General features: G+C 43.3%; 1 protein-coding gene across 1 annotated transcript; it reads right to left on the minus strand.

Moving 5' to 3' along the window:
* Positions 1 to 2,034: 2,034 nt before the first annotated feature.
* LOC136530643 (uncharacterized) lies at positions 2,035 to 11,770 on the minus strand. Its single transcript, XM_066523368.1, has 14 exons — positions 11,103 to 11,770; positions 10,913 to 11,005; positions 10,199 to 10,261; positions 9,810 to 9,896; positions 9,575 to 9,727; positions 9,337 to 9,494; positions 8,365 to 8,599; positions 8,147 to 8,257; positions 6,075 to 7,133; positions 5,717 to 5,980; positions 5,194 to 5,379; positions 3,550 to 4,701; positions 3,110 to 3,460; positions 2,035 to 3,016 (listed from the first exon to the last, which is right to left on the minus strand). Exons 1-14 carry the CDS (start codon positions 11,514 to 11,516, stop codon positions 2,495 to 2,497), a joined length of 4,848 nt encoding a protein of 1,615 aa, XP_066379465.1. The 5' UTR covers positions 11,517 to 11,770; the 3' UTR covers positions 2,035 to 2,494.
* Between the last annotated feature and the right edge of the window lie 4,695 nt (positions 11,771 to 16,465).

A 16,465-nucleotide genomic window follows, 5' to 3' on the forward strand; every position in this document is an offset into this window, starting at 1 on the left:
GCTATGAAGAATCTTCGTATTATCAACCCGATGCAGTTATGCGTAATATAAGTTGTGTTCGATCAGTTAGTTTTCACTAAACTTGATGCCTTAGTTAGGTCGTGATCCGTAACGCATAACGCAGAGCCCATGCGTATGTTGGAGAAACAGGCGTTGTCATAAGACCGTGGCCTACAGCCCAACACGTAGAGCACCGAGCTTATAGTACGTTTGGTGGGATGTTAGAGCCTTGGTGTCCTCCGGAGTTACTATTGCGAAAAAACGTGCTGCCCAGCAGCCAACTTGAGTGACGTGGCGAGAGAAATGGCTAAAGCGGCGTCCGAGAGTTTAGTTCATGCCTGAAATCTAGGCCTTGACTAGCCCATAGTCCATAACGTCGAGCGCAGAGGCGCTGACACGTGTAGGACGAACAGGCATGGCCAAGGAACCGTAGCCGACCAACCGTAACGCAGAGGGCGGAGCCCCTAAGCGCGTGTAGGATGTAGTCAGGGACTGGGTCGTTTCCATAGAAAACAGAAGGAAAAAGGTGTGCTGCTTGACGATCGGCGGGCTATGTTGCGAAAATTGGAACGTAAGACCGTCGTTGTTTTTGTAGAAAACCTATGCGACCCGGAGGAAGCATAGTAGGCGATTTTTGGAAAAATCGTGTTCGGTGATTGGGAGTTAACGTGTTCGGCGAGTTGGAGAAGTCGTGTTCGGCGATCGGGAGTTAACGTGTTCGATCGGCGAATTGGAGAGATCGTGTTCGGCGATCGGGAGTTAACGTGTTCGGCGAATTGGAGAGATCGTGCTCGGCGATTTGGAGTTACCGTGCTCGGCGATTTGGAGAAATCGTGCTCGGCGATTTGGAGAAATCGTGCTCAGTGATTTGGAATTACCGTGCTCGGCGATTTGGAGTTACCGTGCTCGGCGATTTGGAGTTACCGTGCTCGGCGATTTGGAGAAATCGTACTCGGCGCTTTGGGCGTACTTGTCGAGCGTATTGGAGGCCGTCGCGGAGTGGCTTATATCCCGCTAACGGTAAGTGAAGCTTATGATGAAGGAAAAAATGTAGAGAAATTATGGAGACCAGAACTTTATTAATATTAAAGTAAAGAATACATATCTATGTTATTTCAGGGGTAGAAACGTATAAGGTGCTCTATGTGCCAGGAGTTGGGAACATCGAGTCCATCTAAGTCGCATAAGCGATAAGACCCTGGTCGAGTAACACCTTTTACGATGTAAGGACCCTCCCACGGTGTGCCGCTTTAAGCATAGCGGCGACCTTGGCGAGCTCGGGCGTCTGCGGGAGGTGAGCAAGTTCGTTGGCGGCCACGGCCAGATTAGCGCTCGGAGTCTTGAAAACGTCGTGGCCGTCAACGTGAGACGGAACTTTTGAACCTAATTAGTTCATAATTAGACACTAATTGCCAAATACAAACGAAAGTGCTGCAGTAGCCAAAATCCAAAAAATTTTGGATCTAAACGGGGCCTCAGTGCACACATTCATTTCACTGTTTCATGGACTACTTGTAACATTTAATTCTGGTAAGGTGCTAGGATAATTGTGTCATGTGAACTATGTAACTATTGTATATTTTTTTAAACTGGCACATTCACACAAATTCATGATATTATATATATAGTATTCATAGACACATAGAATATTACACTTTCACACAGCATATTATATATAATCATATTCATCGACCCTTGCAGTCTAGAGAGACAAAATAAACAATTACAAAAGAAAAAAAAGAATCGGAGAAATTGAGATTTGGAACGTGAAGGGGAGCATGGAGGTTTGACGGAATGGACAAACGTGAAGGGGAGCAGGTGGGCCATGGAGATTTGACGGAAAGGGTAAGAGATTTGACGCGGCTGCTTGATCAGCCTACAGCCTCGTTGCCACAGCGAGCCACAGTGGATCGGGTGACAACAATCCATGGCTGAAAGTACGCTAATTCATTGTTTCATTAACTAAAAATTACAGCTTATAAGTCAAACAAGACAGTAATCGTCTCGGTGCAAGTTTCGTCCGTTTTCCAATGCGTGGGAAACAACGCTGACTAGTTTCATCTCCATGAAACATTTCCCCTCTCTCCTCAATACATTGGTTGCAAAGAAAAGGCATATTTTCCAGCATATGCCTCGTTCACTGGTCTAAAACTTGACTAAAACTGACTGAAAAACATTGTTTCGGCTAAATTATTGTGAGAGAAAAATACTATTTCGGTTGAAAAAAAAAAGCCGAACAAACCGAATATAGGATAAACCGAACAGAGCCATAGCATGGCCAAGATGGTAGCGAACAACCTTCACCATCATTAACCGCAGGAACATAAGCCATCGTATGTCAATCTTGGCTCTGCCCACACGGCTACACCTCTTGGGGGGCATGTTATCAGCCTTCATCTGCGGTAACACAGTTGAATATATGATGTTCCAAATCAAGATCTGTAGCTAGACAGCACAAGTCTACCTCTATTTCAAAACTGGCTACAGCACCACGTCACTCTTCATCCATCTTGTCCTTCGGATCAGAATTTGCTTCCTCTGTCTTGTCCGTCGACGTGGCATTTGTTTCCTCCGTCTTGTCCATCGACATGGCATTTGCTTCCTCCATCTTGTCCGCTGACATGGCATTTGCTTCCACCGTCTTGTCCATCGACATGGCATTTGCTTCCTCCATCTTGTCCGTCGACGTGGCATTTGCTTCCTCCATCTTGTCATTTGTACTAGCTTGTGCTTCCCCTTGTGTATCCTCTGTAGCCATGTGACCCACGCCACTCCCTTCACCCTTGTTCCCTTCTTGTGTCATGTCATCCTTTGCCTCAACACCATCTTCGTCCATCCTATTACCGATCACTGCGTCATTCGCACCACCATTTTCTTCCACTGCCATGTGCTCGTTTGCATCATTTAGAGCACTACCAGCATTCCCATTTTCAGAAGGGATTGCATCAGCAATATTTTCTGGCACTGCTTGAGGCAGTTCATTTCCCGGAGGAGCATAATACTGCATGTATTGCATCTGTTGCACAGAGAAATTGTAGTTTTGGCTTAGGTTTTTTTTAAATACCAAAAATAGCAACTATTTATTTCAGAGATATACTGGACAACATACCTGATGAAGATGTTCCAGCCTGAACTTCACTAGGTGATCAATGTCTTCAATACCAGTAATGTAATGGATGTTTCCAGTTTCCTCCAAAGGTCGCTCGGTAAAAGGAGTGCACTCCTCGAGATTCAGGGCAAGCTTATCAGGTCTTTGGAGGAGCAGCTGGAATGTCGGTTGCAATTCATAACATTGTTCAAACAGTGAACGACGGCAGAACACATACAAGCCCAGACGAGCACGGGACATAGCTACAATAAGTCTTCTGACATCACGAAGATGACCCACAAAACGGGTACGGACAAGAGAGAGTAAAATGAAATCATTTTGCTGGCCCTGGAACTTGTCCACAGTGGTAACCTAGATATGATATGCCAATGGATGTCAGTACCAAAAAAAAAACGAAAGCCAACAAACTGTTAGCAAACACCGTACTTATTGCAAATTACCTTGTTAGGGGGCTCAATATTCCATGGCTTGCATCTTTTGTTGATCACATCACGAATAAGAAGCTTCTGACCATTGTAGGTGGTTAATATTGAAATCTTATTGGCAGGGTAACCAATCAGGCGCATATAGATATACACACTAACAATATACTCAGCCTCCCCTTCGTTCTGGTAGAACCAAGGAGAAGGCACTGACTCGCCTTTTCCCTTATAATCAGGAACATCAACTAACTGATACTCAAAAGAGAACCCAGCGTTAGCTTTATGGAAGATTGCTTGCTCACGGACATAAGGCAGATCTCCCAGCTCTCTGTATCTCCAGTTATAAAGTTCAGCAATACTAGGTCTTGCACGACCCTGAGCATTGAGCTCAATATAAGGGACACCAAGTCGAACAAACCTTGTAAAGAGACTCTGGTCCATGTGGCTGTACTTCTGAAAAGCCATGTTCTTCACAACAGGGGGTAACTGATGGTGGTCACCAATTAAAATGCAACGTTTAAGACGAGCATGGCCATCTTCCTGCCGCTGCAGCAGCATCGGTATAAAAGTTTCTATCTCCAATATCTGTGCACTTTCTTCCATCAGCAAATTGTCAAATTTGAAACCTAATTGAAGAAAGTCTCTCCTCTTCAATGCTGCATGAGTACAAGTCATAGCAACTATCTTGGCCTGTTTAGTCATTAGATAGTTTGCTCGCTCCACTGTTGACTTAAGTAGTTCAAAAGCCCTACACTCTTCCAGCTCTTGGAATATTGTAGAAAGATGTTTGAAACAACCTTTCGCTGCATGCATATCCATCTCAAATGACTCACCAGTAAAAATAGGCTGTGGAGTATCTGAAAAGAACTCTGAAAATGGGAAGCGATCTTTGACGAAAGAGGGTTTGTCTTGATTTTGAGAACAGGCAGCTAAGAATTGTTCCCAACGGGCATAAACATGTAATAGCCAAAAATATGCAGCAGTTTCACATGTGTAGCCCACATCTTCTGGAAGACGAAGAGATCTCGCCAATTTAGAAACTTCACCGAGCAGCTCTAGCCGCCGGACCAGCATAGCATTGACACGTCCTTGACGACTAAAATCAAGATCAGTGGCCAGTTCTTGCTCACCCTGACCAAGGCGGAGAAGGTACCTAGCAGGCACATCCCTCTGGCAGGAAAAAAAAGTATTAGATGTCCTGTAGCAAACTAACATGCAACAGATAGTCCTATTAAAAATATTCTGCAATTATACGAAAAGCATCTAGCAAACATATATCACCCATCATGAAGTGAATAAAATGATTCATGCCACCAGTCAAAATTCAAGGAAAATAAAAAATATAAACTGTAGCATTTAGGCATGTTAAGCAACAATGTATGGAAGCATGAGGTTCAAATCCCTCACTCCCTCAGAACATGTACCCTTTTACCTTTGGATTCTATTAACAGAACAGATCAGAATCAACAAGGAGTAAAACAAGCATGTTGCAATTATACATGGAAGAGCAGGGAAATGTTCGACTAATTTTCAGTCAGGTGCACCAACAGTAACAAGTCACATTAATGTACAGCACAGCATTGACACACCATATATCTTGAAAAAGTACTGATGTAAGGTACGAGGTAAAAGTTTAGATCATATATTGCACAAAAACGGTACCTGCATTATCTTCTCAAATAAGTCATTCAAAGCCTGATTGGAATGGGTTATAATCAGTGTTCTTTGTGAAGGACAGTTGTGATATAGAACATTTAATATCTGCACAGCTGTATCTGTTTTCCCCGTACCAGGAGGACCAACAACCATCGTCAACCCAGGTTGAATACCAGATATTATAGCACCAATCTACAAATAAATAATATTATCACGGTCAGAATTTTTAAGGTGAATAAGATCCACACTCATCATGAAAGCAAAGACGCTAGCAGATCACACATATTGAGCCTACACACATGTCGGTGTAGGCTTATTCTATATACTTAAGAGAGCAAATATGTTATGTACTCAAGTTCCAGTCAGATAACCATTGCATGTACACTTAGATAAAAATAATGATTCTTGACCAGAGACAGTATCATATCTTCGATGTTGGAAGAAGCATCTAATATGCACAAAAAATGCTCTAAATGTGCCTCAATGCACCAATTGAAACTATTGGATTGTCTGATAGTCTGAAGAGTACCTGAGTGGGTGTGAACCTCACTGAGTTCTGTTTAGGTTTATCTTGAGGATACGGCCCAGGATCAGCTGGAATGTAACTCTCAACAATTAGTTTCTCTTTCTGAGGCTCCCCATCAGCAATATTATTACTGCTCTTAACAGTCAAATTGGAGCTCACGTTGCCAGGTAGAGCATGACTGCTTTCCCTCATTTTCTTGGATAGCCTAATCTTAAAAGGGGGACTTGGATGCAGGTTTTCTGTACCATCAGAATTGATAAATGTAACCTGAAAAATTCAAGCATTAGAAGCTTGGAGATTGAAGATGAAAATGAGAATAGATACACTCCGAGAAAGCAATTGTTTTAGTCAAAATACATACCTGGTAATCTGGAAAACTTTGCTGAACATGGTTGGCATCGAGAAAAGTGTCCTTGAAGTCTATAACTTCCAGAAGATCAGGCATATTCATCCACTGTGCGGCAGAAGGATTTCCATAACCCAAGAATATGTTATGCAACCATTCTGGAACTACACATGTTTCGTTCATTAGATCACGTATAGATTCCAAGATTGCTTTGAAATTATTCTCCTTGGGTTTCCTTCTCATTAGAATATTAAATGTTCCATACACATTTTCTGCGCCCTTCTCTGCTGTCTCAGTAACATCAATGTGGTACTGTGCTGTATCTAAGGCAACTCGGACAGTACGAATCTCACCTTTGGGTGGTTTCCACTCTTCTCGCTTTATCCTTCCTGTGAAGTCATTCATGAGTGTTCCTTCCTCATCATGAATTTCAATAACCTCACATCCACGTACATATTGCAATCCTAACCTTTCTGGCACAGTTGATTTTGCAGCCTCTTCAGGGCTAAGAGGTTCAAAAGAAGGGCGGATTGACAGCAAAAATAGAACATCATGCTCCTTCAGAGCATCCCATTCAGATTTTATCTGATGCCTGTAGCTTGATATGCTGAAAGTAACATCAGCAGTTACAGCAGAAGGCTTAACTTCTCCAATGTTTGGCTGCTTCACTTCTGTAATCTTAAATTCCTTAATCGGAACAGCCATTCTAGACCATCCACGGAAGGCAGTCTCTCCTTCATTGTTGATATAAGCATGTAGATGAGGAATAGCTTCCTGAATGTCTTCACGAATTTCATAAGTTGATTCAAGACGAAACAGATTGAAATTTCTTAACAAATAATCATGAAGCGTCAGGAATTGGAGATTGAGCTTTGGGAGGGCAAGACAGCCTTCTCCAGAGTAATTAATGCTAGGAACAAGGCTTTCATCCCACATGATCTGCTCATTTGGATATAGAGGAAGTGCGTTTACTGCATCTTTTTGGGATTGCCGCTTCTCAAAAAAAGCAACTAGGACTTCGATAAGAAAATCACGCCTTCCACTGCATGGATCTTTCGCTGAGATTAACTTAAGCTGCTTAAAAAGGACATATTAGCACCTCAAAAGCATGCATTCAGTTATACAGGTAAAAAAAATCACTAATAAGCAATTATAAAATAATAAGCTATAAACCATGAGAACAACTTTTAAGCCAACTCCAGTATGGAACTAATTTGCTGTTCGGGTGAAAATACAAAATAAATGGTGAGCAATCATTGTCATCAGAGATAACTTCTCGGACCTTTGACTGGTAGCTGACAGTTCCATATTTGCTCACCATTGATGTCATTTAACCACTAATGACAATGCACAGGACATGCTATGAAATAAGAATGAGAAGTATTTATTTGGTGGATTAACATATGACCAAGTGGGAAATGCATTTGCTGCTTATTTTGAGACGGTGTTTACTGCTTTTGAACATATAATTTCTTGAAAATCGTTTCTTGCTCCACACATTTAAAGGCCTAAGGAAGTCGGTGCATGTCAGATCTCAGTGCTGTTTGTAAGGTGTATATCATGTGCAGATTCTAATGTCCAGTGATTCCCAAATGCAACCACATGGGAAGCAATTTCATTTGAAACCTGCAGCTAAGATCACCTAATATCACCGAGGTAAAAGGGACTCAATGTAAGTCTCACCTCTTCAGATTGCAGCCTCATTGACAAGGGGGAGAAGAAGTAGAAGCTATGCAGCTCAATCTAAGAGGATATATACCTATCCAGCCTATTTAAGTGCTCCTGTACACCCAACCTCAAAAAACATACAATGTGTGTGGAAATTTCCAACAAACTACAATCAGATCAGTCATTGAATGGTCAATTATCAAAATGACCAATTGACGCATGTGGTTTTCATGCTATTTTATTAATTTAAGTCTGGATATTGGAGCACCATCGAACTTTGAAAGATAGACTACCCATGACAAGCAAGAAGCATATCCAGCTGACACATGTCAGGGAATCCGGAATCCATTTACAAACAACAAAAGAGTCTGACATAATTTATAGACAACAAGCACAAACTAAAATGTGAAAATTCTCACCTTGTTACAAACCAGATCTTGCAGTTCCACATCTGACAAGACAAGCAGCTTTTTTGTTAAGTCAGCTCGCTTATGGAGTGAACCAATACTAGACAAGGCAAAATCTCGCAACTGCAATAATTAAAACAAAAAATAATAAGTCTTCAATGTTACTACTAGCGTACAAGAAATTGAACTGCAAAATGAAATCAAATTAGACAAGACAACAAGGTGGACACCTTAGGCACTTGTTTAAATGCTAGCAACTGAAAAGCTTGGAAACGGGAATAATGCGCCTGCAGGACATCATCATCACCGAGCTGTGTCCCGGAGTGATCATTAATCTCAAAACCTTCATAAAACTGCAGCAAGTCAACCAACTGTGCAAAAAGGCGTCCCTTTTCATGAGTATAGAGTGCACTTAAGTGGCACTTGGCAACAACAGCAACATCAGCAACTAGGGGCCTCAAAAATCTGCAGATTATAACCAACATAAGTGGGCAAAGATAAGACATAAGCAAATGCAAGCTAAGGTTTGTTAGCAATGCCACTTGTAAACGATATTTAACTGAATCAAGATATTCCTTTGCTTAGGAATATAGATGTGTTTCTTGAACAGGCTAAAGAAATCTAGGTAAAAATACAATGGAAAAATGTTATGTGGGCATGATACGATCTTATAGAAACAACCATATCACATAATTGACATGATACGAACTTATAGAGACAACCAGATCACAGAACTGATGTCCCGTTATGAAAATGAGAGATTCTGACAGCAGAAAGTAAACACCCTTGAATGGAGGGAAATACACTGGTTTATGGCTTCATGATTTGAATTGCTCAGGGTGGACAGAGCCAGGTACTCACAATTTGTTTCTATGATTATTTGATGTGCAAGAACATTGAGAACTGCATGGTCAAAAAAGGCAGTTGCTCTGTATATAACTCTATCCCAGGTTTCCATTTTGACCCATGAATGAACTGGAGAATTATAAGCATTCAAGCCCCTAAAGGCTCTATATGTGTATGGGTATTTATATCATGAGGAACTCCTACTTGCACTAACGACATAATTGCAAAAATAGCAGAGCAGGATGTTAAGTTCTCAGGTTCTTGGATCTATGTGGAGTGTGCGTGTAAAATTGAATGACTTATTAGGTAAATCTACTCTTATAAAGGTGCTGCATACAAGATTAGTAATTACATACCGTCTAGTAGGAAGCTGGCTTAACATGTCAATCAAAAATTCCATAAATCTCTCACAATATAGGACACAAGAATCATCGATCTGCCCACTGAGCGACTCGTTCAATACAGATTCTTCACCACCATCTTGATTGGATAGTATGACCTTTGAATCAAGAATCTACAAAGAAGTTCCACAGGAGTTAAGCAAGATTCATATGTAGCAACAACTGAGTAAGAAGAATAGTTTCAAAGGTGCACCTCCAAGAATTCTTCAATTAGATTCCTAAGGAACTTATTCTCGAGCATTTCAGAAGGGTCCATAGGTTGGTCAGCCTTTTTTGCTTCCTTTGCCTCTCTTCTTTTGATTTTGGTCCACTTCTTAATCAATTCAGGGTTAAGGCAGAGTTCCATCTGTATATGTTTGAAACAAAGATAAGAACCCAAAAGTTAGCACATAAAAAAATTATTCATAGGGAAGAAAACCTAAAATTACCTGAAGTCGTCCAAAAGAAAGAGTGTTCCACAGCTTTAGGCTTACTAACTGAAGTATCGTTTCCCGGACAAGCTCGTCCTCCAAACTCTGCAGCAAAGCATAAAATACATGTCATTGGACGATCCCAATGTGTATACACAAGAGTAAGCCTTGCATAACTAAATCTGAAGTTATTAGGGCAACCTGACAATTGCTCATAATCTTGAAAATTATAAAATAAATATCAGTGCACATATCAATTCAATAAAGAACTTATATCTCCATTTAACCTCAAGATCGAGTATGTAGTGGTTGTCTAGTTGAACAGAGGTTATTAAACAAAGTATATTGAGAAAATGAAGCATCAGCATGTGATGCAAATACTGCCCCAAGGAAAATATAGTGAGTACCTGAAATGAATTTATCATGAACAGGAGGTAATTTGTTTTCTCGGCCATATTAAGAGCCCTTTCCTGCATGATAGCATAAGAAGAAAATTTCAGAATAAGCATCGTAATTTCAAAATATTTTCATAAGGAACCATCCAGAAGCCATAGATACCATACTGTCATAAGCAGATAAGTTTTGAGCTGGAGATGGACAAACAACCAAACTATTTGTATATGAAAACAGCTGGTATGTGCACAACAAAAAACAAAAAGAACATAAGCAACACACGACCAGTATCCCCTCTCAACTCTATGACCCAGCCTGTAAGAAATAACAACCAAGGCACCTGGACTACTTGAGATTGAGAAGACTTGTACCAGAGCATCTGAGAAAGAAATACTCTGCACAAGCTCTTCAACTGGAGCTCAAAACAACTGAACAATGAAGTGGGGAAACCATCGTCTGTGCAACAGAATCAATTCAAACCACCAAACTTAAGCTTTGGTAATCAAATATGATGTTCTCAATTCACCACCAACTATAGTGACTACATCTCACTACCTCTTACATTTTGTCTAAAGTGAAATACAAACAATTGCCAACACCCAGATTTATCCATGCTCTACAAAAATTATTTAAAGTAGACACATAAATGAACTCCAAAAACAACTGTGTCATAAATTAGATTTTCACATGAAACAAAATTTGAATGGCAAAGCAAAATCAACACAAACCTCTTCCTTGAGCTTGAGAACCCGCCACAGGAACCCCTTGAATGCATCCTTCCGGTCATGGAAACATGTCCAAGCCGCCACATTCTCCCGAAACTGCACATAAGGTCCAAACCATGTCAGAAACCCTAGAAATTGCCCGAGCTAGCAGCAGGCAGCAAGCTCTCGAATCCAATTCGGGGCAGAGGATGACCTTCTCGTTGACCATGAGGATGATGGACATTACATGCTCGAAGGAAGCGTCCGCCGGGTCGAAGTGCGGCCACAGGTAGTTCTCGAGGTACTGGCTGACCTCGAGGATCATGACACGCTGCAGCGGCACGGTCTTCCGGCCCCGCCCCTCGACGCGGAGCTCGGTGGCATAGATCTTCCTGACAAGGTCCGCGTCGAAGGCGGACGCAGCGGCGGGCGTGCCCCAATGCTCGGTGGCGACGCGGGTGAGGCGGTCCCGCTGGATGTCAAGGAGCGTGATGGAGCCGCCGCCGGTGGATGCGGGGACTTTGTCGGGCGCCGCGGCCGTAGCGGGGGCGGCGTCCCCGGGGAGCGGGTACTCGGCCGCTCGGGGGTGCCGAAACTCGAAGACGCCGGTGCCAAAGACCTTCGGCATGGCTGGGGCTGCGGCTCGACGAGGTTTAGGGTTTGGGCGAGGTTCGCGGGGTTTAAGGTTCGGGTGGTGGGTTGGACAGTGGGAGCGGGAGTGGGGCGGGGAGGAGAGGCGGCGGCGGCGACAGGGAGATGGGATTTGAAAGAGGAAAGGGGGTTTAGCCGGCCGTCACCATTTTTTCGGCTCAAGCTGCAGGAGTCCGGCACAGCCTCCAGCAGAGGTCCCGTTTCGTTTAGCTCAAGCCCATGGAGTATGGACACGCCCCGTGACCGTGAGATCGATCGTTCGACTTCGAGGATAGTCGGTTCTCGTTTGATTTGGGGTTTTTTAACGGGTACAATTACAATTTTGCAACTTTGATAAGTAGCGTTACTATTCGCGTTATTTGAAACATGTTATTATAATTTTTCAATAGCTTAAATTGTGCCATTTTATACGGATTTAACAACGTTGGGCCCACGCACAGGTGATTAAAAGAGCCGGAGGAGGGGCTGGTGTTAAATGATCTCCAACCAACTGACAATTAGACCCTTGAATCCGCACCCTGATCGAGGGCGCCCAACCCTACATGGTTGGTGGGCTCCATCACACTGCGCTATAAAAAAAAGAGGTGGGGCCAGCGGCTCTCTTCACGAGGTTGACCAAGCTACAGTCCCCCCCCCCCCGACAAAACCTTAACACCGATCTAGAGAGGGTGCACAGCCAATGACGGAAAGTACCACCACAAGGTTTGTTGCCACCACTGGACCGCACCTTCGACTACGGACACTGTCGCCACTACACCGTCGCGAGTCTCCACCGAGCACTGCGATGGCCAGCTCGTCTTCTGCGAAGGCGGCCGATGGTTTGCCACCCGCATCCCACTCTCTCTCTATTTTCTCGTACTAGTACATGTTCTAGGGTTTACACTTCATCAAATGTAAGTAAGTATGCTAGATCTATGGCTAGTGATTATGTAACGTTTCTATCAATGGTATCAGAATTTAGGAGGTGATAGATCCGTTTTTGGATCTAAACAGAGGGTTCATCGAACCCTAAGCACAAATCGGGTGAAGAAAATGAGTAAAAAAGGGTCACGGTTTTGAAAAGGAACTCAAACCCTAACCCTAACTCGACCTAACCCTAACCCTAACCCCAATCGAATAAGATCTGAGAAGAATAGAGCGAGATACAAGCGAGAGAAGAAGGGGAAAGGGGAAGGGCTTAGAAGACGGCTTACCTCGCCGCTGCACCGTGCTGCCGTCTTGTCGGCGCGCGAGAAGAAGGCCGAGCCACTGCTGCTCGTCGGGCTTGCGCGAGCTCGGGACAAGGGTATCGCGGCTAGGCCACTCAACGGTGGCGCGCTCACCTGCTAGGGAGCGCGCGCGCCGGCGATGGGGCCATCACCTCTCGCCTTCGCTCAGTGCCCGCTGGTCGCTGCGCTGAGAGAGGAAGGGGAGGGAAATGAATGAACCTATGGTTCAGGGAGAGACACCACGTGCTGGTTTTGATCCGTCGAGGAGCGCGCTCGACCGTCGATCCGCGATAAATGGCTAAGAACGAACGGGCCAGCATTCGGCCCAGCCGGGCGCGCGCGGCGGGCGACTTTGCCGACCTAGGCCTAGGTTGCGTCCTGCGAAGGCGCAGCGCGCGCGAGAGCAGAGCTGGCCAGGTTGTTTTGCAGTCTGGGGAAAATGAACAGAGAACTACGAGTTTATGTTTTATTCATTTTCAGAAGGAAATTTTGATGTTTTTGTCTAGTTTCAATCTCCGTTAAAATTTGAACCAACGGGATAATTGTTTTCAGAGAGTAGATTAGTATAGTAAAACGCTTCTGAAAAGTAGATAAATAATTCTTTCATGTTTCCACTGTAATATTAAAGTTTATTATCTTCTAATTAAATTCGAACCAACGAGAGAATTTAATTTGAAGAGTAGTCATTTTTAGTCAGTAAATTATAATATTGTTATTTTTCTGGCCAACATTGATAATAGCAATATTATAATGTTTATTCATAAGTTTTTCATGCATTAATTCTATTTTTGTCCAACTGTGATGTAGAATTAGTGTATAAGAATGTTATATGTTTTAATTTTGACCAATGTTAAATTAAAGCATGCAATTATAATATCATTTTTTCTCACTATCTCTGACGGTGTTTTTTAGGACTAAACCCAATAGCATTTATCTCGCACATACCGCCTCTTGAAAGGGGCAACTATACGGTATGACGAGATAAGTATGAACTAGCACTTGCGTTGTCTGAAAATAATCTAGCGCTTACTTCCTCGTGTCCTACTGAGCCAGTGGACCTGGTGAGGAAAGAAAATAAGTCTGATGCTGATTTCACTGCTCGACAGCGAGATCATGCAGAAGTGTGGATGAAATATGATCTCGACCGCAAGAAATGAGACATTTCAAACCATAAGTGTTTAATGGTGGCTAAGTCCATAATTTCAGATGCGATAAGAGGGTCTATTCCATATTGTGACACCGCCACGGAATACCTAAAGAAATTGTAGAGTCAGTTTACTGGCTCTTCAAAGGCTTATGCCAGTACTTTGATCAAGAAATTATTCAATGAGAAATACATTGGTGGCGGTATCAGAGAGCACATGCTGAAGATGAGCAACACGGCTTCAAAGCTGAAGCCAATAGATTTATGGCTCAAGGATGAGTTCCTTATTCATTTAGTTTTTGCTTCATTGTCCAAAGAATATGAAACTTTTGTCGTGAACTACAACATGCACCCTGATAAATGGGACATAGAGAAGCTCATTGCAATGTGTGTTCACGAAGAGGAGAGGCTGAAAAGCTCATAGAATGACTCTACTAACCTTGTGAAGGACAACAAGAAGAAGAATTTAAATACGAATGCCAAACCTCAAGAGAAAGTCCCTCAGACTGAGCACCATCAGAAGAACAACAATGCTCAAGTTGAAAAGGATCAGTGCAAATGGTGCAAGAAACATAGACATTACCAGAGAGACTATCCATACTTTCTGAAGAGCCTTCTGAAGAGAGGTGAGGACCATATTACATTTATAGATGAGTCCTTATATGTAAGTTATGCAAAATCTACTTAGTAGATTGATTCAGGTGCAACTGTTTATATTGCAAATTCATTACAGGGATTCTAATACGAGGAGGATCCTGCAAAGAGGAGAAAGAAGAATTAAAGTTGCAAATGAAGTTGAAGCTGAAGTTGAAGCCATTGGAGATCTCTCTCTAGAATTAGATGATGGTTTTAGTCTTCAGCTTTCAAATATTCTTTATGTACCATCTTTGCGTAGAAACTTGATAAGTGTTTCAAGATTAGATGATGATGGATATGATTACCATTTTGGTAATGGCAAATGTCAGATTGTGATTAATAATAATTCTGTTGGTCTTTATGGGGGATATGACCCCTAGTATCCATAAGACAAGACATGGGCCGCACCATCAGAGGTGGCCTAGCCCACAAGATCAAGGCATGCACGGCACTAGTCGACATGCACCGTAAGATATTATATAGTACCAAATAGAATACTTTCCTTGTAACCCTACCCCTCCAGAGTATATAAGGAGAGGCAGGGGTCCCCTAGTCGATATCTACATATATCTCATATTCAATACAATACACCAGACACAGGACGTAGGGTATTACGTCTATCAGATGGCCCGAACCTATCTAAATCGATGTCTCTATGTCTTATGTCACCATCCGGTTCCTGATTACGCGCACCTCCACCGATCAATCTACCTTCATGGGATACCCCTCGGAGGATTGTCGAGCATCTTTTGTCGACAGTTGGCGCCCACCGTGGGGCTCGTGCGCGCTGATCCCTAGCGAACCAGATGGCATAACTCAAGATCAACATCCTTCGAGGCAACTTGGCTAATCATGTTGACATCCTTTGACAACCACGACGCACATCTTCACACGAGGATTGACACTGCCAAGCTCCGACTACGTCCGTCCTACTCCAACATGAGATCAACTTCGTTTCAGCCGTCAAGCGAGCCGCTAAGCGAGCTGCCCGTGTCGTCGACCAGATAACGTCATACGCCACCGACCAGACTTTCTGTCTAAAGCTAAGTCACACTTTAATATTCTTCTAAATATTCTCTAATCTTCGTATATCGCCATAATGTTTCTCCAAGCTGTTTTCTCTATGTTTGCTCTACAAATGATTTTTCGAACCCCCGAACAGTTATGTTGATGCTTAGATGTCTCCAGAGATGGCCATATCTCCGGCTCCTCCCTACACGTGCACGAGCGTCTGCCCTCTACGTTATGGGTGGTTGGCAGCGGCTCCTTAGTGACGCTTTGTTCTTTCTACACGCACACGGGCTTTGCGCTTCGTGTTATGGTTAACGGGCTAGCTAGGGCTAGAGACTCAGCTACATACTAACTGGTCGGGCGGTTTATATTAAATATAAATATGTCTTCACACCAACTAATCGCCGAGCTACATATGCTATTTATTCTCTAGAGTTCATATATTTTTACATCATGCACTACCCGTTCTATATATTTGTATTGCAGGATCATAGTCCAGGTGATCAGATCACCTGGTGCTCGGACTTCTCCATCGATCAACTGGTTGAACCGTTAGGTTCATAGACTTTATCGCCGACCAGTTGATCAGATTGTTCGTCGATCGCTTCTACTCAATGCTCACTTCGTCGCCGACCAGTTGACTGGACTGTTCGTCGCTCGTGCTTGGATATCGCCATCTACGCCGAGGACTCCTCGGTGCTCGGACATCGCTAGCTACGCAGGGGACTCCTCGGTGCTCGGACATCGCTAGCTACGCCGGGGACTCCTCGGTGCTCGGACGTCGCCAGCTACATCGGGGACTCCTCGGTGCTCGGACATCGCCAGCTACGCCGGGGACTCCTCCATGTTCGAATTCTTCATGTAAGTGTCGCTAGCTAAGCTGAGGACTCCTTTGGTGGTCGGATCTTGCTCCGTCTCATTGGTGTG

The sequence above is a fragment of the Miscanthus floridulus genome, chromosome 2 (genome assembly GCF_019320115.1).
Source record: "Miscanthus floridulus cultivar M001 chromosome 2, ASM1932011v1, whole genome shotgun sequence".
Classification (NCBI taxonomy): domain Eukaryota; kingdom Viridiplantae; phylum Streptophyta; class Magnoliopsida; order Poales; family Poaceae; genus Miscanthus; species Miscanthus floridulus.

Coding starts and splice junctions, on each gene's coding strand:
- LOC136530643 (XM_066523368.1), bottom strand. CDS start 11,516: ATGCCGAAGGTCTTTGGCACCGGCGTCTTCGAGTTTCGGCACCCCCGA. Junction 10,262..10,912: donor TTCTCAAGCTCAAGGAAGAG/GTTTGTGTTGAT, acceptor GCTATCATGCAG/GAAAGGGCTCTTAATATGGC. Junction 8,600..9,336: donor AGCCAGCTTCCTACTAGACG/GTATGTAATTAC, acceptor TATAATCTGCAG/ATTTTTGAGGCCCCTAGTTG.